We start from the raw sequence: 25,943 nt of genomic DNA, 5'->3' as shown, positions 1-25,943 counted from the left end.
ACAGCTGCCTCCCCTCACCCTGGGCCCGGGCTGCCTCTTCCCATGACACCTCCCATTCACCCCGTGCCCTGGGTGGGCCCGAGGGCTGCCTTTTGGGCCTAGAGCTCTCTTCCAGCTGGTGGCAGGGCTGGCAGTCTCTGAGAGGGAGGGGACCCGGTGGGAGGGGGTGGGGGTGGCTGGAGGCCAGGTTTTGACAGGATCAAGTTAGGGCAGGTTCGGCTGCCTGAAAATGCCAAGTTTGGGGCCAGTAGGGCTGGCATATAAATCCCCATTCTGTGAACCTGGCCCTTTGCTTTCCTCCCCGAGTCTCTCTCTGCCATCTGGCCTGGTGAGTACCTCTGTTGTGCTGAGGGGGGTGGGAATGACCCCTACGAGTATCTGCCTTTGCTCCTTTGTCCTGATCTTTTTCTCCATAGTTTTCTCTTTCTGGCTTCCTTGGTAGATCAGCCTGGGACCTCTCTGCATCTCTTCCATTTGAGGGGATCTTCTGTGAAGTGTCAGTTTGAGTTTTATTTCCCCAGTTCCTCTGTGAGGTCTCAGTTTGGGGGTTACTCTGAGGCCCTCTCTTGGGTCTTAGTCTGGGGGCCCCCTATGGGTCTCTCAGTCTAGAGGTCCTTCTTGGGGGTCTGGGTCTAGGAGTATGAGGGGGCGGGGTGTGTGGGTGCTTTAACGAGAATCCTGAGTTTGTTTTGTTTTTTGCAAAGTTCTGGATTCTAGCAGGACTAAGGAGCAACAGCCAGGGATCTCAAGTGTGTGGGCCTGCTGGGGTCTGCCCTGAATAGCAGCATAGGTCTGCCCACTACACTTCCTGTCTCCTCCTGCCCTGCTGCTGGCTGGCAGGATGGGCCTGGGGTTTTTCTTGCCTCCATCACCAGCTCCTCTGGCCTCATCCTGGGACCTGCCTAACCCTCCTGGGCTGGTCTGAACATTTTCAGATGCAAGGCCTTGGAAAAGATGACCTCTGAGGTCTGTCCTTGTGTTCCCAGATTCCACTCTGATTTCAGAGCAATGGACATTTAATTTCTTTAGTACCAAACCCAATGGTATCCTTCCTGGTGGGGAGGGTGTTCATGCCCTATCTGCAAAGAGCCAGCACCCCAATATAAAGGGAGACATATTCCCTATCCTCTAAGAGCCCATAGTCTGAGGGAGGAGACATCTCTGCCTGAGGGAGCTTCCATTTATTCTTATTTTTAAATTTTTAAAAAGTTTGTGTTTATTTTATTTATTTTATCTTTATTGTTGAGAGTATTACAGATGTCCCCCCCCCCCATTGCCCTCCTCCATCTGGTTCCACCCCACCCCAGGCCTTTACCACCCTATTGTCTGTGTCCATGGGCAATGCATATATGCATTTACGTTCTTTGGTTAATCTCTTCCCATTCACCCTCCCCACCCCCGCCCCACCTCCACCTTCCCTCTGAGATTCATCAGTCTGTTCCATGTTTCCATGCCTCTGGTTCTATTTTATTCATCTGTTTATTTTGTTCATTAGATTCCGGGGAGAGTGACATCCTTTGGCCTTAGGAGCCCCATCTGAGGATGGAATCAACTCCTCAGGGAACCTCGTATCTAGGCTGTAGCCACGTTTACTGCCCTAGCCCAGTGAATCTCAGCTAACTAGCCCATGGATATGCCTGTTACCCCAGTGTTGGCACAGAGTCCACTGGCCTGGGAAGGAGCCAAATGGAACTCTGATCACCCTGTCATCCCCTTTCCCACAGACACTCAAACAGGGAAGCCCTGCTCTGGGGTGTGTCCCAAGGGTGATCAGAGGAGACATGAGGCCCTGCCCTTGGTGACTTCCAAACACAGGGGAAGGTTTAGCATCTGCCTTCAGAGTGAGGTGGAGGCGTAACCCCTGCCCGGGGAGCCACAGTCTGAGGGGGAGATGGAGCCCCTGCCTTCCCTTCAGAAGGTTTGGAGAGGCAGGTTAGGGCACAGGGGCGGCAGTGGGCCCTGCAGGCTGGGCTGAGGAGCCTCCAACACCTGTCATCCATTTGGCTCCAGATCCAAGATGTCCAGTCCCCTAGAGCAGGCGTTGGCTGTGATGGTCACTACCTTCCACAAGTACTCTGGCAAGGAGGGCGACAAGTTCAAGCTGAGTAAGGGAGAGATGAAGGAACTTCTGCACAAGGAGCTGCCCAGCTTTGTAGGGGTGAGTGGGGTGGCCTCAGGTGGGAGGGTCCTGGTGTATGTGAAAGGGCACCGGTTATCTCTTCTCCCCTCTTGAGGGTGCCTGCTGATGCAGACACCAGGGTGGGGCTGGGCCCTTCATGATCTCATTGGAGTGGGAGTAAGGCCACGTGTGAGAACCCTCTTACTGGCTGTTCCCTGCAGCTTTCTAGAGAATAGATGTGCTGTTAGTGCCCTCAAAGTCTATTCAATCCCCTCATTGGAGAGTTGAGCAAACCAGAGCCCAGAGAGAGGAAGTGCCTGGCCCAAGATCACACAGATCTTTCTCTCTCTCATTTTTTTATATTTATATGCCAAATTAAGGTGTGTTGGGGGAGAAAGGTCCAGCTAAGACACACACTCTGAGACATTTGCAGAGAAATGTAGTCAACTTTCAACCTGCCCCTCCCCCTCCCCATACCAGCTCCTGGATAATCCCAAAGTCAAGTCTCAGACTCTGAACCTATGAAGTGGGTCCTTCTTTCCTTAAAAATATTTTTTGGGGTCAAACTTTTAAAGTTTGATTTTACTTTGGTTGTTTTAAAAAGAGTTTGCCTTTTCTGAATTCACCTTTCTGGTGATGGAGATTGGCAGTGGCTCCAGAAAGCTTTAGTTTCTTTGTCAGCAAAATGGGAGTTATGATGCCCACGCTGGGCTCCTGTGGGGAGAAGAGCTGATTCTGTGCTTGGGGGTGCCTGGCGTGCTCCCTGCAAGGAGAGCTGGAGGATCTCACCAGTGAGCATCCATCTGTCCTCAATCATGGGCCCTCTTAGTAGCTCCCAGGGGCTCTCTGCCCAACGCTTCCCAGGTTTCCCAGTTCAAAGGGAGAACTGGGCTCTGACCAGTGAGTGTGTGTTTGGGGTGGAGGTGGGGTAGAGATTGGCCTGGTGATCACCCCATTCTCTCTTGCTTTCAGGAGAAGGTAGATGAGGAGGGCCTGAAGAAGCTGATGGGCAACCTGGATGAGAACAGTGACCAGGAGGTGGACTTTCAGGAGTATGCTGTTTTCCTGGCCCTTGTCACTATCATGTGCAATGACTTCTTCCAGGGCCTTCCAGACCGGCCCTGAAGCAGGGCTCTCAGCTCCCTGCCATGGGTCTCCTGGGGCCCCGGAGGACTTTCTAACTTTTTTAGTTTTGTACTCAATAAACTTTTCTGTTTGTTGATAATATTTTAATTGCTCAGTGATGTCTTGTAACCTGACTGGCAATGTTGCGGTGCTGAAAACTGAGGGCTTCCTAGATCTGACCCCTTTTTGAGCCCTGACTCTCCATCTGGAAGTCTCCCCAAGGCCAGAGCTATGCCTTAGGTTTCACACTTTGGGGTTTCAAATACCTGGAAAATTTGGAAATTGAGATAGTTTGCTAACATTTTTGAAAATTTTTTTAAAAATTGATTTTAGAGATAGAGGAAGGGAGAAAGAGAAACATTGATGTGAGAGAAACACATGGATTGGTTGCCTCTTGTATACACCCCGACCAGGGTTTGACACCACAGCCGAGGTATGTGCCCTGACTGGGAATTGAACCTGTTGCCTTTCGGAGCATGGGACAGTGTTCCAACCAACTGAGCCATTTGCTGACTTTTTTTTCCCTTCCAAATAAAGATATTAAAAAAGGCAAATCCCATCTACTATCACTATCATTTCATAAAAATATTCCAACAAAGAATGAAAGATATAATCTCAGAACAAAGGACAGACTTTGACATTCAATACTGTGAGCAGCCAGTTGTATTGGGATCTGCTCAAGAGACATAAATTAGTCTAATCAACCAACAAAACTTCATATTAAGGACTTCTTGTCTGATTGCAAGCCATAGGCAGTGTCCCTGTTTTCAGTAAAGCTGCATTTCTTTTTATATCTGCTTTCAGATTTCCTAGCTCTAGTTAGAGTTCATTCTTCTCCTGTTGGTCTCTGCTGAAAACTACTAGGGACTAGGTCATATCAACATTCTGATTTTTTTTCTACCATTTTCCCTAAAATTGTAACCTAGGATGCTGTATATTATGCATCCTATTGTGCATTATCAGATGATAGTTTGACCAAATGCTTTGCCATCTCATAACAAGATCACTAACTTTCCAGTTTGCAAAGGTCCTCATATTTTATTCTTTTTTTTTCTTCATCCAATTCCACATTTTGGGTTCTTTTTATTTTTTATTTTTATTTATGGATCTCACTTCTAGTTACCAAATTCTCTACCAGTTAGGAATATATCCAGTTGCAAATTATAGGAAACCTCACTAATTGTGGCTTAAATAAATAAACATTTAAATGCCTCATATAATAAAAAAGTCTGGTGTATGCAATTCAGGTTTGGTTCAGTGACTTGAAGATGCTGTTCTGGTTACCTATTGCTGCATAAGAAACCACCTCAACACTTGGTGAATTAAAATGTAAACTTATTATTTCTCAGGGTTCTGTGAGTAGACTGGGATCAGTTGATTGGACTTCTACCACATGGGTTTCTTATGTGGTTTCGGCTGGAAGTTGGGGCTGGATTCATCTGAAAGCTCAAATGAGCCCAGTGGGAGTGGCTCAGTTGGTTGAGCGTTGTCCTGTACACCAAGAGGTTCCTAATTCGATTCCCAGTCAGGGTACATGCTTTGGCTATAGGTTCGATCCCCAGTCAGGGTACATGCTTTGGCTATAGGTTCGATCCCTGGTTGGGGTGTGTATGGAAGGCAACCAATTGGCCTCTCTCTCTCTCTCTCTCTCTCCCCCTCTAAGTATGTCCTCGGGTGAGAATTAAAAACAACCACATTAAAAAACAAAAACAAAGTTCAAATAAACTCAACTTCCAAAGTCGCTCACTCAATGTACCTGCCAATTGATGCTGGTTGTCAGCTGGGAGCTCAGCCAGGACTGTCATCTGGAATGTCTACCCATAACCTTTCTCAGTGTGGCCTGGCTTCTCAGAACTTTGTTCTGAGAGTGAGTGTCCCCAAAGCGAGCATCCCAAGAAGCTCAAATAGGATCTGCAAGGCTTCTTAAGATTTATCTCAGAAATCCCAGAACGTCACTTCTGTTGCATTCTATTGATCAAGCAAGTCATTAAGTCTGGCTCTTATTCAAGGGGAGGAGAATTAGCTCCATCTTTTAAGGTAAAATTGACAGCAACTATCTTTGGAGACTATATGTCATAGTCTGTCTTCCAGCAACCGCAGTTCAAAGTTCATTTCATATGCAAAATGCACTCACCTCCTTCCCAAGACCCACACAGCATCTTATCCCAATAAGGCATCAACTTGAAGTTCAGAATTTTGTTATGTAAGTCAGGTTGAGATATGAATGAGGCTTCCCAGGGGCAGTTCCTCCAGTACAGCTATTCAAGAATAACTCCCCTTGACCTGGAGAGCTGTGAACAACACATTCAATGTACAAAGGAGAGACAGAGATAGATAACTGAAATAAACACTCCTTTTCAAAAGGGGGTGGTGGTGGGTTGGAGGCTCAGAGTGGTCATTGGTCTATAGCAATTCTGAATTAAGTCAAACACATGTCATCAGATTCTTAATTATGGTTTAGCTATTCTCCCTATAATGGTTCTTGGCTCTACCCTCTAGGCTCTTGGTTTTATTTTCTGAGCTAACTTTCCTTTCCATCAGAAATGTCTGTTTGCTTCTTGCCCATAAAAAGTTGAAGACACAAAGTTTCTTTTTGTTTTGAGGTGTCTCTGCCCCTTTCAGTCCAAGGTGATACAATTCTTTTTAAAATGTTGTGGCATTCCTATGTATTAACTTATAACTCACTTAATTAGACCCAAACCACATTTACAAATCTCTTTGAGACTGGCCCTCCTCTACCTTAGACTGAGAGTCAGGGTGTTGTGAGAAAATGCCCTTTTGATTATTATTTTTAAAATATATGTTTTTATTGTTTTGGTTTTTTTTAAAGAGAGAGAGGGGGAGAGAGAGAGAGAGAGAGAGAGAGAGACATCTCCTGCATGCCCCCTAGTGGGGATTGAGCCCGCAATGATGAGGAATCAACTGGTGACCTCTTAGTGAATGGGAATACTCTCAACCTACTGAGCTACACCAGGGTGCCCTTATGATTCTTAAAGACTCTCTTGTCTGAAAAGCTCTAGGAGGCACATTTCTAAAATTATCAGACACCATATTGTTTATCTGAGAAGATCTGTGAGACTAGCCCTTGAATCTTTTTTAGGTTTTCATAAAGGGTCTTACCTCATCTTTACCATGAGGTCTTTTTGATTGGCAGGGCCCTGGATTTGATCTTTGCCCTGTGATCATTTATTACATTGAGAGCCATTTACTGGCTGAAAAGTCTGTCCTGGGTCCTCTGTATTTTCTTTAAATTCTGCTAAAAAACTGAACAGCTCCTTCTTTAATTCATCTTTTCCTTCTCATATTTTACCATTAGCAGCCAGAAGAAACCAATTGGCAATATTCTGTCTGAAAATCTCCTTAGCAGAACCATGAGTTCATTTGGCCCCCTTTTCTATTTCCATTAGTTACCCTTTATATTTTTCTCATTGTCACAGAAAGTGGTACTTCCAGATACTCCACCGCTACATAATGGGGTTTGCCTTTTCTTCAACTTCCAGTAGCAATTTTTCACTGCCCTCCAAATGATTATTAAAAACCTCTTTGAGGTAATTCTAGCTTCGTTCATTGCCTAGTCCCAAAGCCAATGATACCTGCTTTAGGTTTTTGTAATAGCAGCATCTTACTCTTGCAGGTCTTTGATGAAAGATGCAAGGAGCCCGCTCATGCTTTCTAAACTTTTCCTACCACTTTCTCTATCACTACACCAAGGTTTCCCTTTGGTCTGCACCCCAAGATATATCAGGAGACAGTTTGACCAAATATTTTCTCATTTCATAACAAAGGTCTCCGACTTTCCAGGCTGCACATATTGGGTCCTCATATCTCACTGCCTTCCTTCCTCCACTTAGCCAATCCCACATTTTAGATTATTCTACTTGAGGGCTCCACTTTCAGATATAAAAATGTTTTCTACTGGTTAGGAATTTATTCAACTATGAGTTGCAGAAAACCTGTGTAATAATAGTGGCTTTAATTGTCCTACATAGTAAGAAGTCTGGGTAGGCAGTTCAGGATTGGCTCAGGGGCCCAGAGATCCTGTCTGACACCCAGTATCTTTTCGTTTTTTGCCCTGTAATCTATAGCATATATGTTTTCCCCCTTGTGCTTGTTGCTTCATGACTACAATATGGCTGCTATACCTCCAGGCCTCACTGTCCGTGTTCCAAGCTGGAAGTCAGAGAAAAGGTTAGGTACAAAAAGTTTTCTTCTTTGCCTTTTTATTATGCAAGAAGTACTCTCCCCAGGTATTTCCACCTACATCTCTTTGGCAATATGACTAGCCTTAGCTGCAACCAAGTATTTTTAGCTCGACATGTTGACACTTTGGTAAAAAAAAAGAATGTTAGTAATAAGGAAAGAGGGGATGAATAGTAGACAAGCAATAGACAACATTTTCCTGAATTGTTTTTTTACTTTTATTACTTCCCTGGGAAACTCTGATGCTTGGGAACCACTAACAGAGTAGCTCAGACTAGCGCTCCCCAGAGATGGAGAGGAGCTGAGTGAGGAGGTGCTGGGACAACTTATTTGTTCTCACTGTTCTGCCTCAACTGCGTGTCTGGGGCTGGGGAGGTAAGGCCAGGCAGGCTCTGGCAATAAAAAATGAGAAGCCCACTTTCCTAATATCCTGTAGGAAAGGGAACCAGTGACTATAGGTCAGGGAATCCTGATAATGGTAATTAACATTTCCACAGCAGTTCTCAAAGCTCTGTTGGTGTACATTGTCATTCCAGCCTCATGGTAATGTGGGGAGGAGCTATTATTAGGCCCTTTTAGAGGGAAAAGCACCTGCAACTCAAGGAGCACCCCTCCTGGCCAGGCTCTGTGCTGGGCCTGCTCCAGCACCATCTCATTGACTCCTCAGCAATTGGATGAAAGATGTGCCCTTCGTTTCTGCACTTCACAGAGGAAGGAAATAAGGGCTGGGAGAGGTTAATTAAGGAACAGTGCTGGAATTTGAACTAGGTCTCTAAGAAAAGGTCTCACTCCTATGCAACATGGGGGTTGCAGTTCAGGTCTTCCTCCCCTTCCCCCCAGCCATCTCCAAAGCCTTGGCTTTGTGTCAGGTGAAGGGAACCCTGGGTGAGCGGAGTCCAAATGCTCTGGATCAATGGAGAACCAGGCCCACTTGCTGGCGGTGGCATTAGTATAGTCTGGTTGTTCATGTATTCGTTATTGCCTGTTTTCTCCATTCAGATGTCATCTTCACAGAGCAGGGACTTCTTTTGCTTTGTTTATAGCTATATCCTCAACGCCTTGGACAGGTGTTTCTAAATATTTGTATGAATAACAAATGGCTCTGAGCCCTGCCACTGATTAGTTATGTGACCTTGGGCAAGTTACCTACCTCTCACGTCTATGCCCTTACCATGTGCCAAGCACTACTTATTCATGAGCTTTGTATATATGTATTAACTCCTTTAAGCCCACAGCAACCCTATGAAGTGGTTACCATTATTATCCTCAGTCACTGACAGATGAGGAAAATGAGGTTGGGGGGTGGTGGAGTGGGGTGAGGGGGTGACCTGCTTCTGGGAGGTGGCTGGTGGCGAGGCTAGGATATCATAGGTGAGAATAAGTGCTTGACCTAGAAATGAGTTAATTGCTGGCCCACTCTGGCCCCACCTCTATGCCCTGTTCCCCATAATTCCTTGCCTATAAAACAGGGTTGTCCTGGCTGGTGTGGCTCAGTTGGTTGGAGTGTTGTCCCATGCACTGAAGGGTTCGATTCCCGGTCAGGGCACATATGGGAGGCAACTAATCGATGTTTCTCTCTCACATCGAAGTTCCTCTCTTTCTCTCTTCCTCTCCCTTCCTGTCTCTCTAAAATCAATAAAACATATCCTCAGGTGAGGATTAAAAACACACCCAAACAACAAGGCTAATCGAAGCCCACTCTTCCCTCCCTGTCACTCACTCCCTTCACCCACAGGGATGGTCTTCAAGGAGCTCATGGCACAAGCAGGGCTTGGCTGCTGGGGGCCTGGAGTGAGCTCAAGATATTTCTCTGGCTACCTCCAGGAGCACTAGGGCTTCTTCAGAGGCCTGGGAGATGACCTCTCCTCCCCCTCCCACACTCTTCTGGGTCTTGGGTTCTCTTTCTGTGAAATGGGAAGGGGTCTCTCAGGCTCAGGGATGAGGGAGGGAATGGAGAAGGAATATGAAGTGTGGCCAGGAAGGAACTTTCCTCTCCCCTTCTAGGCTCTTCCAGATGGTGCAATAATGAAATCAACATGAGACATATTAACAGCAACGAAAACAAAAAAGCCAAATTTAATTACATATATATGCATGGAAACCCCACATACACGAAAAAGTCAGAGGCCCTACATACCTGAAAGGTTCAGAGAAAGAAAGTTAAAATGAGGTGTATGGGACATTCTGAGCTAAGGATGAGGTCTGGAGCTGGGGCTTCAGAGGGGAGGAGGGTCATTCACTGGACGATAAGAAAAGCAGGTGTTCAATAATTACATGTTTGCACTGCCATACGGATAAGGCAAAAAGTTATTTCTAGCGATAACTCTTATTATGGACAAGATCCCTAATTAAAGTTCTTTAAGGGAGAGGTAAAAGTTTCTCATGAACCCACAGGGTCTCAGTTGCCTTCAGGTCAAAATAATTCACATGCCCAAGTGGCACATCTTGGAGAGGTCTGTTCCGAACCCCTTCAGAAGGGGTAATATGGTAATCTGTGCCTGCTCCAACCTAAAACAACAAAATATGCTGCACAGAATTAAATAAAAATCTTTTTCAAGTATGCAAGTGCTGACAAGGCAGTAAGGAATGTAGAAATCAAGATTTAAGTGAAAGCAGACTCCAGGAGGCCAGCAGGGCACCAGGGCCCCTTGTGCCCTGAAGGCATTGATCAAACTGCCAAAACGACCTTTGGTTTTGATGGTTAGTGAAGTGATGAAGACAGAGATAAAGCCCCGGCTCACTTGACGGGGGGGGGGGGGGGGGGGGGGGGAACAAGGGGGACACCTCTCCATCATTCTGGGACCCTAAAGGGTTACACATTTAAGCTAAAAGCCAGGGGAAACCCACCTCACCTCATGGGTCTTCAAGAAAGGGTGGCACTAAACGGAGCTGGGGAAGGCAGGAAATGGGCTTAAAGACCTCTAGCCACAGGCAGCCCACGCGGAGCCTGCAGTCCACGGTCACTCACAGCACCGTGGGGGGGGCGTGCGTTCTCTCCAACTCAGCCTAGACTGCTGCAAGTGCCCCTGTGAGCAAGGCACCTTCCCCCTGTGCCTCAAAGACATCTGCAGGGGTTTGGAATGAGCATTCCCAGAATGTACCACCCTGGCATGTGGATTATTTGAGCTGAAGACAATTGAGTTCCAAAAGTCTCAGGGAGAGCTTTTACGGACCCCTTAGCTGCCTAAAAGAATTTAGATAAAGGAAGAGCACTGGCCAGGAAGAGCACTATCATCAGAAGGATCTGCAAAGGATGTGGGCTAAGTGTGGGAGAGGAGACTCAGCGGGGCTTGGAGACAATCCTCTCTTTGTCCCATTGTCTCTTTCTGACCCAGCAAATATTTGTTTTTTCATCTCCATATGTATTGCCTTTCTCTCCTTTGAAGTCCCAGAGCCTAACCCCTTGTCCTTAGTTCAGAATAGCACATAAGCCTCACTTGCCTGACCACCTGTGGGCTCCATATTCTTATGGATCACCCTGTATGTACAAAATTAAATTTCTCTCTCCTGTTAATCTGTTTTATGCTAATTTTATTATTAGACCAGTCAAAGAGCCTGGAAGGGTAAAATAAAAACTTTTCCTCCCTGACACACCCTCCAGATGATCTCCCCAAATGCAAAAGGATCTGGAGCTTAGGCAGGGGGTGTCCCATGCTTCCATCTTCTCATCTGTAAATGCTCCAAGATCCCCTCAGGCACAGGGGCTCTCTGGGGATAAAAACTTACTCCAGGCTAGAGTGTGTTCCCACTTTGTATTCTGTGGCGCCTGTTCTGAGTGAAGTATAGGGGATGGATGTGATGAACTAGCCCAGCCTGTCTCCTGCAGCGACAGAGGAAGATGAGCTGGAGGCTGTCCCCAGTTCCCAGCTCTGGGGGAGGGTAGAAGGGGAGTGAAGGGAGGTGGTGTCTGAGGCCCAGACTGGGCCTTTGATGTGTGTATGGATAGGTGAGTGGGTGGGCCTGTAATAGGGGCTGCCAGGGAAGGAGGCAGGGGAGCCCCTGGGGGCACCCTCAGCTTGACCTACTTGGGCTCCCCTATAATTGCCCCCTTCCTTCCTTGGCAGACTACAAATAGGGGTGTGCTGCCTATAGGCTCCTACAGTTGAAACGCCAACACCAGTGGTAAGTGCCTGCTGCTTGGGTTGTGCTCTGGATTGGGTGTCGGGCAGCCCAGGGTCTTGGCATGGGGCTGGAGGGATAACCACAGCAGGGTCTGATGAGGTGAGGGAAGTCATATATAGTGGACTCAGGGTTTCCCTTGTATAGTGAGGGGTCGTTGGGAAGTTTGGGTTAGGGGGTGTGCAGAGCTGAGGTTTGGCCCTGGGGTGGAGGCAATGGGCTCAAAGCACTGGTGCTGCCCTCAGTTAGCTCCCTCCTCCTCCCCCTTGCCTCCTTCTTTCTTCCCTGCCAATGGATTGAGACAGGCCAGGCTGCACAGGGAAGAGAGGATTCCCTCCAGTTTCCAGGCACCAAGCTTCTGGAAAAACAACAGTGGTGGCGCCAGGCAGGCTGGCAAGAGCCCAGAAGGGCAGCCGAGCACCTCTGAGGTTCCTGATTCCCTGGGACCATAGCCCTTTCCTCTCCTGGGAACCCGGACACCCTGCTTCAATCCCGGGCTGTCACAAAGAGTTAGACCCCTGGGAGTGCTTGGACCCATTACCCTGTTCCTCCTCTTCCCACACAGCCACAATCATTTGCTGGCCACATGCACCATAGGGCCCAGCAGAGGGGGAATCATCAGGGGGCGAGGCTTGGCCCTGGCTCTCTTGTGTTGAAAGACTCCTGTCCCCTGGGGAACCAGGAGTGAGTCATTGGGCTCACATGAAAACAACACTTGCCTTCCTAGCTGCCTTATGGTTTCACCAGGCTGGAGGTGTCCTCCCAAAAGGGCGGTAAAAGGAGCCAGTGGAATGGCGTGGGGAAGTTCCAAGAAGGGCTTCCCCTCTAACAGAACAAGGTACCCTGCCCTGGCTCAGTGGTTAGAGCACCAACCCTCAGACCGAAGGGTCACTGGTTCTCGGTCCATGGATTTGATTCCATCAAGGGCACAGTACCTCTGTTGCAGGTTTGGTTGGGGGCAACCAATCTATGTGTCTCTCAAATAGGTGTTTCTCTCTCTCTCTCTCTCTCTCCCTCTCTCTCCCTCCCACCCTCCCTCCCACTTTGTTTAAAAATCAATGGAAAAAATTTCCTCAGAACAAGGTACCCCTATGTAGAGCCTTCTGTCTCAAGACCATTAGGGGTCAGTGGGATAATCTCAGATGGGGCAGATTAGAGAGGTATATACCTGAGCTGACTTCCTGTCTAGGCCTGTGAGGTAAGATTGACTTCACTTTATAGATATGGCACCTGAGACCCAGGCAGGGTCAACAGCTCATCCAGGGTTGCATAGTTAGTGAGAGGCAGAGAAGATCTCAGAAGCATTTCCTTTGGATGTAGCTTCCCTGAGTCAGGGGAGGAGGGATGGTGATGGGTGGTGGTGGTGAGGGGTCCCTCTCAGACCTGACCCTTCCTGAGAATGCCCAGCTTCTCTAATGGCCTGAGGACAGAGAGCATGGGGCAAGGGTCTCTTTGAGCAAATTCCTACAGAAACTCTGGGGTCTTGAAGGGGAGGAGGCTTCCAGGGCCAAGGGCTGTATGTCCTGGGGTGGTGCAGAGTAAGATTGAGTCCTTCCTGGGTGTCTGGGATGAGAAAAGCTAGAGAGAATCAAGGACTTCTCAGGGAGTCCCTGTGGGGTTTGCAGAGATGTTGGAGAAATGAGACCTCTGTCCAGGAAAATAAGAACAGCAGGGATTGGTGGTAGGGAAATAGATTAGGTGGCACTGGTGTGATCAGGGAGGGCTGCTCAGAGGAGGAGGGGCTGATGAGGCCAGAAGTCTGGTGGAAATTAAGACAGGCCTGGGAGCAGTCCCAGAAACACGGAAGGCAGAGGTGCAGGGCAGTGACCTGGGCTTCTGCTGCGGCTCACCCCCTTGCTCTGTGACAGTGAGGATGGCTAGGCCTCTGGAGCAGGCGGTGGCTGCCATTGTGTGCACCTTCCGGGAGTATGCGGGGCGCTGCGGGGACAAGCACAAGCTCTGCCAGGCAGAGCTCAAGGAGCTGCTGCAGAAGGAGCTGCCCACCTGGACCCCGGTGAGCTCATGGGATGCCCACCCTTGGGGGAAGCTTTGCTTGGACAAGCTCTGAGCAAGAGCGGGGGGGGGGGGGGGGGGCTAGACCATGGGGAAGGGGCTCTAGGAAGGGAACTGACGCGGCGGGAATCTGTTTCCTCATCACCCTGCTGCGGGGGGGTGCAGTGGGAGCACTGTGAAGAATGCCTAACCTAGAGGCGGCAGCAGGAGTGGGTGCTCAGCAAATGGAAGGGGGGTTTGGGAGGGGATTGGCATGGTGAGTTATCAGGGCAGGTAGGCTGAGGTTGCCCCCAGAAGGGGTGTGGGTTGGGATGGGTGGGATCACCCAGGAGTGGGGGGGAGGGAAGCAGTCTGTGTGTGCGGCGTCTTGCCCTCTTCAACCTGCCCCCCATAAACCCCACTCATCCCCCCCAACAGACGGAGTTTCGGGAGTGTGACTACAATAAGTTCATGAGTGTTCTGGACACCAACAAGGACTGTGAGGTGGACTTCGTGGAGTACGTGCGCTCGCTTGCCTGCCTCTGCACCTACTGCCACGATTACTTCAAGGACTGTGCCCCCGAGCCTCCCTGCTCCCAGTAGCTTCTTCTCCGGCGCTGCCTGCAGGGGTCTGCTCAAATCTGCTCCATCTCTGCCCTGAGGCAGACCTGGGCATGTCACCCACACCCTTTCCCCTCTTTCCTGCACCCTTTCCATTGGGGGTCTCCCAGGTTTGCCCCTGATATCTTAACCCATTTTGCCCATGGCGAGGGGACCTGTTCCCAGGATCACAGCTAGTGGCATGTAGAGCAGCCACTCGCTGTCTCCCTACAGTGGCCTGAGATGAGCCGAGGTGGGGATCTGCTTTGAGGCTGTCCAGGCCTGGGAGAGTGAATGAAACCACGACAGGAACAGACCTCCTAACTCCTAATAAAGAACTGCTGTCATTTGGCTTGGTTTGGTTATTCTAAGAGGACAGCTAGGGCCTTGGGGCACAGTCTGCTGATGTTCTTTCTCCCCTCTGGCTTTTTCCACTGACAAAGGGGGCGGGGGGAAGTTTCAGACCCTGCAGAAACAAAATGGTCCCCACCACCCAGCAGGAGGGGTGGGATCTACACAAGGTTGATGTTCAGGGGAGGCTGGGGGTCTCTCTCTCTCTCTGGGGTCTTTGAGGGAGAAGCTCCTTTGGGTTGTCTAAGAGGGAGAGAGGACAGCCTGAAGTTCCCGGGGGATGGAACTCAGTCCTCAGGACAGGATGTTCTGAGTGAGGGTGGAGCTGTGGGGGTGGGGCCGGTTTGTTTCTTGCCCCGGGCTGTGGGAGCCCAGAGCACAGCACTAATAGGATTAGGATGCCAGAGGTCTGATTAGGGTGTTGCCCCAGCCAAGGAGGAGGAAAGGGAGACCTTGAGACAGACCCCATCCCTGAATCCACAGCCACCTGAGGGCCTTAACCCCCCACTTGTGACCCTCACTCAATCCCTGAATTCACACCCCACCCTGAGGGGCTAACCATGATCCCTAACTCCTTCCATCTGGTGCCATTTCATCTCTAACTTTCCACCTGACACCCACCCCCCTGATGCCCTCCCTGCCCACCTGCTCCTGGTACCGTCAGTGCACCCCTGAGCTCCCATGCCTGACTCCCACTCCCTGCTTCATCACTTCCTCACCCAGGACTCTTCTCCACTGAGAAGCTTGGGTGGTCCCAGAGCCTCCTTTGGGTGTTAGCCTGTCCCTTCTCCCAGACCTCCAGCTCCTGCCCTGGGTCTTACTCAGCATGGCAGAGTAAGACTTTGGGGAGGAGAGAAAGATAGCATGATATATCCCAAGCTCTGAGCCTGGGGTCCCCTCCATTAGTTCCTGGGCAGTCACATTTTCAGGGCAACTTCCCAGCCATCACCTTTCCTAGCTGCTGGGTGGAACCACTCGTTCCCTGTCCCCCATGCCCCAGGCATAGACTGCCCCTTCTTCCAGGTCCCTAAAACTCAGGCTGCGCTGTGTACATTAGGGGTGCCCACCTCATTGAGGCCCCTTGCCTGTGCCCACTGGGACTTCCTCATTGTCCATTGTCTGTCTTTGACTCCTCAGGGCAGGGAGCTGTGTTTCCAGGCTGGGTTGGTGGAGGGGGCCCTGGCACGCACCACATTGGCCCAGGAGGGAGGGCTGTCTCCCGCTCTCCCCCGTCCTGCCATGGGCAGGGCCTGGCCGGGGTATAAATAGGTCAGACCGCTGGGCTTTCCCCACTCTTCCTGTCTCCCCAACCTTCTCTCTTCAGTGCTTCTTCTCTTTTGAACTGGTGAGTTGTGGTCACCTGACCGGAATGCAAGGGGTATCAGGCTGAGACTTGGGACAGGAAACGGGGAGGCTGGTGGGGGCCAGATGTGCTAAATGGGTCCAGATGTGAGATTCCAATGTGGAGGCTCTGGGGCGGAATGTATGCGTGCACGCCTGTGCATGTGCGAGAGAGAGAACAAAGAGAAAGATGCATGCACTGGCTGGATTTGAGCTATAGAATGTTTTTGCTATAGTATGTTTGGTGTGTATGTGACCTGTGGGTGAGTACGTTGGCTTGTGTTTGCTGGCTTGCATAAACCTGTGCGTGCATACTCCGGTGTGGGAAGCAAAGTGAAGGCAGAAGGCAACTGTGGGCTTTCGTCTGGTAGTGTCCCGTGAGCGTCTGTCCGGCACCCAGCAGCCCAGCCCAAGGGAGCTCAGCCTCCCCTGCATCCCTGCCTCTGCCACCTCACCCTGCCCCTCCCTACGCTATACTGCTGGTGTTTTCCGCTACAAACTCCTGGGCAGGCCTCCAGCAGCCTCGCCCTGCGCTGGGAGGGAGGAGAATGAGCTGGGCGGGCTGCTGTGGGCTGAGCTGTGGGACTGAATGGACGGAGTGAGGCCCTGGGAGCTGCTTGCTGCCTGAAATTCAGAGCCTGTGCAGCGGGCCCTGCAAGTGTTTGCTGCTGAAGCTCACATTTCCCACTGTGCACACCCTCCCCTCCAGGAGCTGAGCCCCACCTTTCTAGGCTTCCCCTTGTGGTGCCAGCAGAATGTCACCAAGTGCTCCTTGAGTGATGGGAGTGGGGTGGGGCATTCTAATTACATAGCTGGGGTGGGGTGGGGAAGATAAGGGTGCCTCTGTGACTCCCACCCCCAGATCTCGACTGCCACCATGACGTCCCCCCTGGAAAAAGCCCTGGATGCGATGGTGTCTACTTTCCACAAGTACTCGGGCAAGGAAGGTGACAAGTTCAAGCTCAACAAGTCTGAGCTAAAGGAACTGCTGACCCGGGAGCTGCCCAGCTTCTTGGGGGTGAGTGACTACTGCCTGGGAATGAGTCCTCCTCTTGGGTGGTCACCACAGAGGAGGGGTTAGGCCTTGGGAGGCACCAGTCTTTCTGCAGAGCAGTGGCTACAGCCGACATCTATCACCTAGTTGGGGAAGTCGAGGCAGAGAGCTTGCTCTGATTGCCTGGGTTGGAAATAGAGTGAGTACCCCTACCTCTCACATCCTGGCGCCCAGCAGAAAGGTGGCTGAGAATGAACAGGTAGGTTACAGGCCAGACAATTGGCCAGGGGCTTTGTACAACTTAACTGAAGGGCAACTAAAGCTCAGAGAGGCTAAGTAACTTCCCAAGGTAATTAGTGTGCTAAGCTGAGACCTTCGAGCCAGACAGTCCACCATCACTCCAGCAAAAAACAATTTTTGAGTTTCTATTAGGTTTTTAGATGTGAAATGTGAAGACACAGTTATGGAGACACTCACACGCCTGTTTCCCCTGATCAGTCACAATTTCCATCTGTATCCGACTCACTGCAGTTTATATATTGCTTTCATGACCGTTGTGTCATTGGATTCTTAGAAAGACCTTGGGGGGAGATGTGCTCCCCTTTTCCAGTTGCATCCTGGCTTTCAGGTCTCCTCACCTGGGGGTAACCCACCTCCCGGCCTAGCTTAGCCCTGAGGCTTGGAGTTCTAAAGCTGGCCCCAGGGTGGCCGCGCCTCCCTGAGCCCCATCTGCAGGTGGGAACCTGGTCTGGCCTTGGCTTTGTCCCCTGGACCTCTGGTGTCTACATGTAGCCCCTTCCCCCGCAGAAAAGGACAGATGAAGCAGCATTCCAGAAGCTGATGAGCAACCTGGATAACAACAAAGACAACGAGGTGGACTTCCAGGAGTACTGCGTCTTCCTGTCCTGCATCGCCATGATGTGCAACGAGTTCTTTGAGGGCTTCGCGGACAAGCAACCCCGGAAAAAATGAGGGCTCCTCAGATGTGGTGGGGGCCTGCCAGCCTGGGCCTTCCCTGTGGGCAGTGGGCACAAAGCCTCACCCTGGCTCCTCCAGACATGTGTAGGATGCTGAGAAAGTTCAATAAAGATTCTTGGAAACTCTAAGACTGCTGGTCTGAAAGATGCTGGGGGCATGGGGTGGGGGCTGAGGGGCATGGGGGTGGGGAGTGCTGGGATTTGAGCTGCAATTTTGTGGAGAAAAGATTAGTGGAGGTGGGGGAGGGATGTGGTGCAACTCTGTGTGTGTGTGTGTGTGTGTGTGTGTGTGTGTGTGTGTGTGTGTGGCACAGTTGACTCTGATGGGACCAAAGGCTGATGAAGGGGGCCCCCAGGGGCTTGGAATGTCTTAGCGAGGGCACTCACCCCTCCCGCCTCTGCAGTGCTGTCTCTGGCAGGACCTGTAACTGAGGCTGGGATGGGTTGAAGGTCACATCTGTTCCTGGCTGGTGTTTGCAATGGAGTTTGTGCGTCCTGGGGGAATGGGCTGAGTCACGGGGAGGCCGGTGGAGGCCAGTGTGGGATTTGGAGGAGGGCTGAGTCCTGACAATCACAGCCCAGGCCCTGTCCTGCCACTACCTTCCAGCGCGTGGCTTAAACCCTCAGGGACGGATGAGTCCTTCCTGGACATGGTTGAATCAGAGAGGCGATGTGGAGGGAGACCAGCTGTTGGCAACAGCCTGAGAATATCGTCCTTCTTGAACCCCTGTCTCTGTCCCAAAGGTCCTGGGATGAGTGAGCTCCGTTATTAGTTAGCAATCATGTTCCTTCAGAGAAGGGCAAAGGACCTTGGAAGGGATGAGTGGATGACAGTGTCTGGGGTGGGAAAGAGGGAGATGGTGAGAAGTGACCATACTTTTGAAAACAAAATTGCAGACATATGATCTGATATATAAAATTGAGCTTTATCCCCCATCCCTGAAAATATCAGGCATGGTGTTGCTTTTCCTTAGGTTAAAGGCCGGTGGCTATAGCCTCCGGTGGGCGGGATTGAGGTTAGCTTTCCAGGCCACACCTGGGCAGTGTGGGGACCTGTAAGGAAGAGCTGAGTAGAGGGCAGGTCCAGAGGCGGGGAGGGTTTGGTCCCTGGACCTTTCAAGCTTTCCCCTTTTCTTCTCATTACATTGTGTTTTTCTCTCAAGTTTCAGGAGAATGGGGTAGATGACTCAGATATTCCGTGAGTGTGACTACAGAGACTTTGGTAGAACTCTGGCCAAAAAAAGTTTTTCTCTCCCCCCTTCTCTCTCTGCCCTGCCCAAGTCTGCCCATCATCCTGGGGGTGCCCTCCCCTGAGCCTCCTCCTGCTTCCCTCGCCACCCTCGAAGCTCCTGTTGCCAGGCGACCGACCAGTCCCTGCTGCCTCTCGAGCCTTGCCAGCGGGGGTGGGAGTGGAGTGGGGCCAGCAGCGAGGACCCAGGCAACCTACGGTGGGGCTGCAGCAGCCATAGGGGCTGAGCCCCTAACTTGGTTCTGTTTTCAGACTTGGACTGATTGGTGGTAGAACAGTGAATCTCTCCTGGGGTAAGGTAACTCTCCCTGACCCCTGACCCATTCATTACTGCACCTGGAACCTGCTTCCCACAATTGAAACCTTTACCAGATTACCAGGACCTACCCTTCCCTGGATCCCCTCCCCAATCCCTGATTCTCAGTCCTCAATTCCAAGAGTCTCTGACAATTCTTTCCCATGAAGTTGAGTGACAGAAGAAATCATTCATTTGAAAGCCCTTTAAAAACCTTAGGCTCCACACTAGCTAATGTCCTGGATCATGCCTTTGGCAAGAAACACCTTCCCCCACTAATTCCCGTATCCAGGTGTGTCTGCTCTTTTCTTGGTGAGGGTGGGAGCTCCCAAGTGGACAGCGGCCTAAGGGCATAGGAGATACCCTGTGTTTGGCCCACACCGCTTGGGTCTTCTTTCTAGGACAGCCTGTCTTCTCCTCTTTTGCCCTGCTGACCCACTAGATTGTGAATTCTGGTTTTTGGTTGGGAAAACAGTTTCTGGGGCTGAAGATGTATATGCCACGGTGGGATCAGTGTGCCCTGTCCCCTCTGTTTGGAAATAGGAAAGTGAGATTGGTAGAGGGAATTTCCTCCTGGCCTGTCTCAGGAGGCTCTGGTCTGGGTCTCCTCATGTCCCTGGCCCCTTCTCATTGGCCCTGCCCCTCCCCTGATTTCCTGGGGACTGGAGAGAGGGAATAAAGGCAGAGAGCAGTGGGAGGGAGCCTGTTTCTGCCGTGTGGATTCTCTGGATTGCTCCTCCTTCCTTGGTGAGTCCTACCTTCTGATCTCCCTGCTCATCGATATTGTGGAGCAAGCTGGGCAATGAGGCCAGACAGTGACAAGCCATGCTGACCTCCACCAAGGAAGGCCCAGCCCAATGAGTGAGAATGCGTTCAGGGCATTTGAACTGTGGCTTTCAGCATTTCCTGAGAAGGGCTCTGGGGGTGGAGGTGGGGATTGGAACCAGCTAGGACATTGCTGCCGTTGCCCAGAGGCCCTGGCCTCCACTGTAGTCCTGGCTGAGTCTCCTGGAGATGGGGAGAAGCAGAGGTTTTTGGGAGGTGGGAGGTGAATGAGGTCCAGTTCAAGAATCACTGGTGGTCTTTGGGCTGCAGGTGAGAGCCAGCAGCTTCTTCCTGTTTGCTCCAGACTCTGCAGAGATTTACCTGCAGCCTCCAAGTTCCTTGGGTGTTGCCTCCTTCCTCCGGAACGGGGAAGTGGTTTTCAAGTCTGAGTCACGGGAGCTCCAGCTGCCTCTTTCCTTGGGTGGGTGTGGCTGTGCTCATGAACTAGAGGGCCCCATCCAACGCAACCTCTGGATCTAGCTAGCTCTTATATGATCCTGGACATTTTAACAAGCCCATCCCCCCTGCTGCCTGTGGCCAGTCTGCACGTGCAGCTCTCTGGGCTACAGACTGGAGACCAGCTGGACAAGTCCAATCACTTCTGTTCCATTCCTGTTGAGACTTTATCTCCCAGTTCCAGCCCTAGCCCCCTCCAACCTCCAGACTCTCTCCTTGACCTGTTTCCCACTCCTATAATGGAACACTTCCCAATATCAGGAGATTTGGGCAGCCAGGCAAAGGAGGGTGACTAGGGTGAGGGCTGCCTCTGAAAATGAATGCCCAGGCTGGATCCTGACCCCTTACCTGCTCCACCATCTATCATCAGTTCTTTTAGGGAGTTCATCTTGTCATTCTTCTGTCCCTAGAACCCTTTTCAACATTCTCCAAGCAGGGCAATGTGTGGTCTTCGGGGGCTGGTCAGTCTCACCACTCTGACTGTTCCAAATGAGCCTTGGGTCTCACTCGAACCTGCCTTGACACATTTGGTTCCACCTGTTTGTTGGTGGATTTTGGTCTCATCATGGATTCCAGTCTCTGGTCCTTGAGGGAGGGGTCTGGGAACTAGGCTAGTAATAGGAGGCAGCAGAAGGTCTGCCTTCCCTGGAAATGTGATCTGCCCCCTTCCTTTCCCCTCCAGAGTTGCACACCATCATGGAGACCCCTCTTGAGAAGGCCCTGACCACTATGGTCACCACTTTCCACAAATATTCGGGGAAAGAGGGCAGCAAACTGACCCTGAGTAGGAGGGAACTAAAGGAGCTGATCAAGAAGGAGCTGTGTCTTGGCGAGGTAGGTGGTTGTCCCCCCTAACCCCTGCCCCCCTTTCCAAAGTTCCAGTGCTCCCAGTGGGCACCATAGGAGGGGAGGTGAAAAAGAGGAAGCACTGATGTCACTGTCAGGGGGTCCCAGTGGAGTTGGGAGACTGGCCCTGCCTCCATAGAGACCCAGAGTGAGGGGACACACACCTACACTCAGGGTACTCTAGTCTCAGCCAGGAGCAGGGTGGACAAAAGGGACAGAAACCAAAGGAAGAGGGTGGGCATCTTGGGCCAACAGAACTCTAGACCTCTGCGCTGAGGGATGAGTCAGGTTTCACTGGGAAGAAGGAAGTTTGTGTGAGGGTTTAGAGAACAAAATCAAGGAAACTTTGATGTGGCCAGGCCCGCACGGCGGTGACAGAGCCTGCGTGAGGCACTGTAGGGGACGAGGGGACCGGGGAGTCTAGGTGGAGCTGTGCAGAGCTCAAGGGCAGGGCCCCCACACGCAGAGCTCCCAGCTGGTGCTGACACAGGAACCAAAAGGATCGTGCTGCTAGTCTGTGCACACAGGGTTGGAACGAGAAGGAACTGATTCTTACCAGATGCAGATGGTGGGAGGGAGGCGACTGATGGAGCGGAAGGCCTAAGAGGTAGTTATAATATTATTTTACAGTAAAAAAAAATAAAATAAAGACCGAAGCTCAGGTACATTATATGACTTGTCTAGGAATATCCAGCTTGTGAGCCTGAGCTGGGATTCCAGGCCAGGCCTGTGGATCTCTCTCCCCGTTTCCTTTAAAATGCAGCCTGGGTGCATCTCCTGTCATATCCTGAACCCTGGTGGGCCTCTGCAGAGGGAAGCTCCCCGAGCGTGCTGCTATGGGCAGGGGACTGAAGCAGATGTGGGTGTCACCGGGCCTGCTCTCTGGCCTTCCTGCCAGGTTCTCTGCATCCTGGAGTTAATGAGGGCAGAGGGAGGGGCCGCAGGTCCAGTAGGGGCTAATTACAGGAGGACAGAAGCCCTGGGGAGGGACTGGCTATAACTGGAGCCCAGACTGGGGACAAGGATTGCATCACAGAGAGCTGTTTCCATCTCTGTATGTCCCAACGTCCTGTGTCCCATGGAAAAGCTGGAGCTGGGGGCAGTGAAGAGGGGAGGGCAGGATGTCCGTGTTTTTTTTCTGTACCAATCAAGGGCCCTGTCTCCATTCTCTATTTGGAGCTGTGCTGGGAGGGCAGGGGATCAGACAGAGATTACAGTTGGGCGCCAGGCACTCATCTCCATACAGCTGTCCTGCAAATTCTCCTAGCAGTGAAAGGACACCATGGCTTTTCAGCTCCAACACACCACTGTAATAGAGATGTGCAGTCTGGGTCAATCCTCAACTATCCCCTATAGGGACAGAATAAGTCAGGGACTAGGATCATGCTCAATGCCATATTGTCACCAAGCTGTTACTATCAGGTGTTGTATAAAATCTAGATTATTATTTGTTTGGATGCTCGAAAGTGGTGAGGGAAAGCGAGGGATGCCTTGCCTTCCTATTGTAATTGAAGTTCAGATGTCAGGTGCCCACGCCCCTGCTTGGTGCCAGGCCCTGTTGGGTTGTGAGCTGGGGGAGACTGGGGGTCGAGATGCTCAGAGTGTTGCTGACCCAGATGAGGATCACCCTGAGGCTGCCTTCCCAGGGGATGGGAGGCACCGTGCAGTGGTGGGGAAGGGCCAAGAGGGGTGCTGACCTTTCCCTCTACCTGGGCCCTCCAAGAAGATGCAGGAGAGCAGCATTGATGACCTGATGAAGAGCCTGGACAAAAACAGCGACCAGGAGATCGACTTTAAGGAGTACTCGGTGTTCCTGACCACACTGTGCATGGCCTACAATGACTTCTTCCTGGAGGACCGCAAATGACCTGGCTCAAGCCCCTGCCCCAGCCTCTATAGCTCCCCTCACAGGTGATTTGTAGCCTTGTGCCCTCTCTCCCTCCCAGGTGGACCTTGTTCCAGCTTTCCCTTCCAGCACAAGAAATAAAGATTTTCCATGCCAGGTGTCTGGAGGCTGGTTTGAAGATGTTTTGTCCACCTTGGCTGGGGGTGGGGTGGGGCAAACAGAGCTTCTCCCTGAGTGGGTTGAGAGCCTCTGGGTGTTAGGTTCCTGGGCTGCCACTCCACTCCCTGGTCTTCTTCACTGTGGACGTCACCGAGCTTATCGGGGCTTAGTTTTGCCCTTCTGGAAAGTGGGGAGGTGGGGCCAGGTTTTTGCTTGCCTTCCATCGATGCTAAGATCCACAGAAAGCTAAGGGGGAAAGTGCTTTGAGAGTGAGGACACTGGGAGTCACTGGGGGGTGGTTTCTGAAGGCAGTGGTGGACAAGCCAGTCTGGCTTGTCACCAGCTCACAGGAGGTCACCCTGACAACACTAATAAGAAGGGCAAACTAGCCCTGGCTAGAGTGGCTCAGTGCCTGCGCAACAGAGGGTCTTGGGTTCGATTCTCAGTCAAGGGCATGTACCTGGGTTGCAGGTTCCATCTGTTTCTCTCCCCGCACCCTTTCCAGTCTCTAAAAATCAATGGAAAAAATATCCTCACTCCTTGGGTGAGGGTTAAAAAAGGGGGGGGGCAAACTTGGCAGCACCCTTGTCTCTCCCCCATTTCCCCCTCTTTGGCAGCGAGTCCCACCTCAATCATTACCTTTCAGTGGGGGGTAAATAACTAATGATGCTTACAGACTGGCTCATTAACCTGGAAAATCTCCAGGTGGAATGCCAGGTAGGCGGGGAAGGGAGTTGGATCGTGGCAGAAATTGATTTTTGCTGGCAGATAGGTGTTGTAGAAATCCGTTAAGTCATATCCTGTACACCACTGGCTACTCTCCCCACTCCCGTATCTAGGTTTGAGCTGAGCACCCTCTGGGGAGCACCCTTTTCCACCCTCTTCTCCCTACACATAGACACACACTGCTCTGGCTCTCCACCTCCTTCCCTCTGTGTCACACTGAGCAGAAGTCTCCACTGGGTCCCCCATCTTCCCGCTAGCCACCCCCACCCAGGACAGCCCCGGGGCAGGAGGCATGAAAACTTTAGTGGGCCGGTGGGTGTTGTGCAAACCGAGGGTTGGGGTGTGGCACGAACCTGGCTGGTGCTACTCAGTGCATCCCCTCCACCGCTCCCGTCGGCTTGGCTGCAGCTACAGGGTGAGTTGTGGCCTTGTCAGCAGTCCCTCTGCGGCCAGGGGCTGGTGCAGCAACCCCTCCTCCTCAGCTCTGGTCCCCCTCAGGCCACTGATCTCTTGGCCCTAGAATCTGCCCCCTTCCCCCCCTTCAAGCCCTGGGTGGTCTCCGAATGTCCCGGGTGTGTGCCTGAGGCTGGGTGGTTCAAGCGGGCTAGTCAAAGGGAATGGAGGGTGGTGGGGACAGAGCTCTTGGGGTGTGTGGGTGAGTTAGATGGCCCTGCAGCTCATGGCACTGACCAGCCCCTCTGCTCCAACTCTGAGTCCAGTCCTCAGCCACAGCAGCCTCCTTGGATCAGGTCATTAGCCTCCTCGTGTCCATCTTCCACAAGTAGCCTGGCAGGGACGGTGACAAGAACTCCCTGAGCAAAAGGGAGCTGAAGGGTTTGATCCAGAATGAACTGTTCATTGGTGAGGTTTGTGAGTGGCCCCCTAGACCTCCTCTTCCTATCTCTTGTCCTTTAGAATCAGGATTAGGAGAGGGGGAGGTGCCAAGTGCATCCGACTCACATTTATCACATTCTGGGCTCCTAGTTCACATGCTTTACTGAGCCCATTGGTCCACTCCCCTGAGGGGGTGGGGGTACTCTCAGCCTGGTACTCACTCCCACTGAGTGAGGGGCAGGAGCAGAGGAGAGGTAAAGCCAAGTGAACCCGAGGTGGACTTACGTCTTTGGTGACAAGTGAGCACCCCCCTGAGCCACTGATATGAGTGAGAGCTGACTGGGAGGGGGAAAGGGAGAGCACCCAGGTTCTCATAACCACTGACTCTGGTTTTCTCATCCTAACACACTAGAAGCTGCAGATTCCGAAACCGGAACACTAATGGCCAACCTGGACCAGAATAAGGACCAGGTGGTGAACTTCCAGGAATATGTCACTTTCCTGGGGGCCTTGGCTATGCTCTACCATGAGGTTCTCAGTGGCCAAAAAGAAATCGGACAAGTGGTGGCACCAAGTCAAATTCAGTGGTGGATAATTGTACAATAAACGCATATATATTTGTCAAATCTACTCCTGTGTCCTGGCTTCCCAATGACTTCTCCTTCCTCCTCTGCTTGGTGCTGTACCAGCTGGCAGAGGGTTTGTTCAGTCACCTCTGGGGGTGACTCAGTGACTCACGAGTCAGGGGAACTGATGGGAAGGCCCGTAAGATGATGCTAAGCTCCCTGCAGCTGCCCATGCCCTGGCCTAAGGGGGAGGCAAGCTTCAGGGGCCCTGCGTTCAGGGAGAGGGTCTTTTACGTTGGGGTGGTGGTCTGAGGAGCTGGCAG

The 25,943-nt window shown here is 51.4% G+C and overlaps 5 protein-coding genes across 7 annotated transcripts; all 5 read left to right on the top strand.

Moving 5' to 3' along the window:
• Nucleotides 1-246: 246 nt before the first annotated feature.
• S100A2 (S100 calcium binding protein A2) lies at nucleotides 247-3,346 on the top strand. The gene is made up of 3 exons (XM_016221371.2): nucleotides 247-328; nucleotides 2,011-2,158; nucleotides 3,092-3,346. The coding sequence occupies exons 2-3, from the start codon at nucleotides 2,018-2,020 to the stop codon at nucleotides 3,242-3,244; spliced, it is 294 nt and encodes a 97-aa protein (XP_016076857.1). The 5' UTR covers nucleotides 247-328; nucleotides 2,011-2,017; the 3' UTR covers nucleotides 3,245-3,346.
• Nucleotides 3,347-13,436: 10,090 nt separating this feature from the next.
• S100A3 (S100 calcium binding protein A3) lies at nucleotides 13,437-14,478 on the top strand. Its single transcript, XM_016221394.2, has 2 exons — nucleotides 13,437-13,577; nucleotides 13,994-14,478. Exons 1-2 carry the CDS (start codon nucleotides 13,437-13,439, stop codon nucleotides 14,156-14,158), a joined length of 306 nt encoding a protein of 101 aa, XP_016076880.1. The 3' UTR covers nucleotides 14,159-14,478.
• Nucleotides 14,479-15,787: 1,309 nt separating this feature from the next.
• S100A4 (S100 calcium binding protein A4) lies at nucleotides 15,788-17,947 on the top strand. Of its 2 annotated transcripts, none has more exons than XM_016221368.2 (3): nucleotides 15,788-15,851; nucleotides 16,710-16,865; nucleotides 17,649-17,947. In XM_016221368.2, the coding sequence occupies exons 2-3, from the start codon at nucleotides 16,725-16,727 to the stop codon at nucleotides 17,811-17,813; spliced, it is 306 nt and encodes a 101-aa protein (XP_016076854.1). In that variant the 5' UTR covers nucleotides 15,788-15,851; nucleotides 16,710-16,724; the 3' UTR covers nucleotides 17,814-17,947. The 2 variants fall into 2 exon arrangements, with proteins under 2 accessions (XP_016076854.1, XP_016076855.1); XM_016221369.2 differs by lacking the exon at nucleotides 15,788-15,851 and adding an exon at nucleotides 16,028-16,110.
• A 3,392-nt stretch (nucleotides 17,948-21,339) lies between these two features.
• S100A5 (S100 calcium binding protein A5) lies at nucleotides 21,340-23,356 on the top strand. 2 transcript variants are annotated; one of them, XM_016221398.2, is made up of 2 exons: nucleotides 21,340-21,477; nucleotides 23,216-23,356. In XM_016221398.2, the coding sequence occupies exons 1-2, from the start codon at nucleotides 21,340-21,342 to the stop codon at nucleotides 23,354-23,356; spliced, it is 279 nt and encodes a 92-aa protein (XP_016076884.2). The 2 variants fall into 2 exon arrangements, with proteins under 2 accessions (XP_016076884.2, XP_087683942.1); XM_087827816.1 differs by having other exon boundaries at nucleotides 23,213-23,356.
• An 804-nt stretch (nucleotides 23,357-24,160) lies between these two features.
• LOC107543718 (protein S100-A6-like) lies at nucleotides 24,161-25,660 on the top strand. Its single transcript, XM_087828171.1, is given in 3 exon segments — nucleotides 24,161-24,211; nucleotides 24,940-25,090; nucleotides 25,470-25,660. Coding segments are annotated over 3 exon segments (393 nt in total).
• The last annotated feature ends 283 nt before the right edge of the window (nucleotides 25,661-25,943 follow it).

This window comes from Miniopterus natalensis, chromosome 19 (assembly GCF_054644295.1).
Source record: "Miniopterus natalensis isolate mMinNat1 chromosome 19, mMinNat1.hap1, whole genome shotgun sequence".
Taxonomy (NCBI): Eukaryota; Metazoa; Chordata; class Mammalia; order Chiroptera; family Miniopteridae; genus Miniopterus; species Miniopterus natalensis.
The sequence above is the reverse complement of the archived record's forward strand: the minus strand, read 5'-3'. Positions and strand labels throughout refer to the sequence as shown.

What these genes read in the sequence shown, in the direction of transcription:
- S100A4 (XM_016221368.2), top strand. Translation starts at nt 16,725, where the DNA reads ATGACGTCCCCCCTGGAAAAAGCCCTGGATGCGATGGTGTCTACTTTC. An exon ending in AGCTGCCCAGCTTCTTGGGG is followed by an intron (nt 16,866 to 17,648) that starts GTGAGTGACTAC and finishes CTTCCCCCGCAG; the next exon opens with AAAAGGACAGATGAAGCAGC.
- S100A2 (XM_016221371.2), top strand. Translation starts at nt 2,018, where the DNA reads ATGTCCAGTCCCCTAGAGCAGGCGTTGGCTGTGATGGTCACTACCTTC. An exon ending in AGCTGCCCAGCTTTGTAGGG is followed by an intron (nt 2,159 to 3,091) that starts GTGAGTGGGGTG and finishes TCTTGCTTTCAG; the next exon opens with GAGAAGGTAGATGAGGAGGG.
- S100A5 (XM_087827816.1), top strand. Translation starts at nt 21,340, where the DNA reads ATGGAGACCCCTCTTGAGAAGGCCCTGACCACTATGGTCACCACTTTC. An exon ending in AGGAGCTGTGTCTTGGCGAG is followed by an intron (nt 21,478 to 23,212) that starts GTAGGTGGTTGT and finishes GGGCCCTCCAAG; the next exon opens with AAGATGCAGGAGAGCAGCAT.
- S100A3 (XM_016221394.2), top strand. Translation starts at nt 13,437, where the DNA reads ATGGCTAGGCCTCTGGAGCAGGCGGTGGCTGCCATTGTGTGCACCTTC. An exon ending in AGCTGCCCACCTGGACCCCG is followed by an intron (nt 13,578 to 13,993) that starts GTGAGCTCATGG and finishes CCCCCCCAACAG; the next exon opens with ACGGAGTTTCGGGAGTGTGA.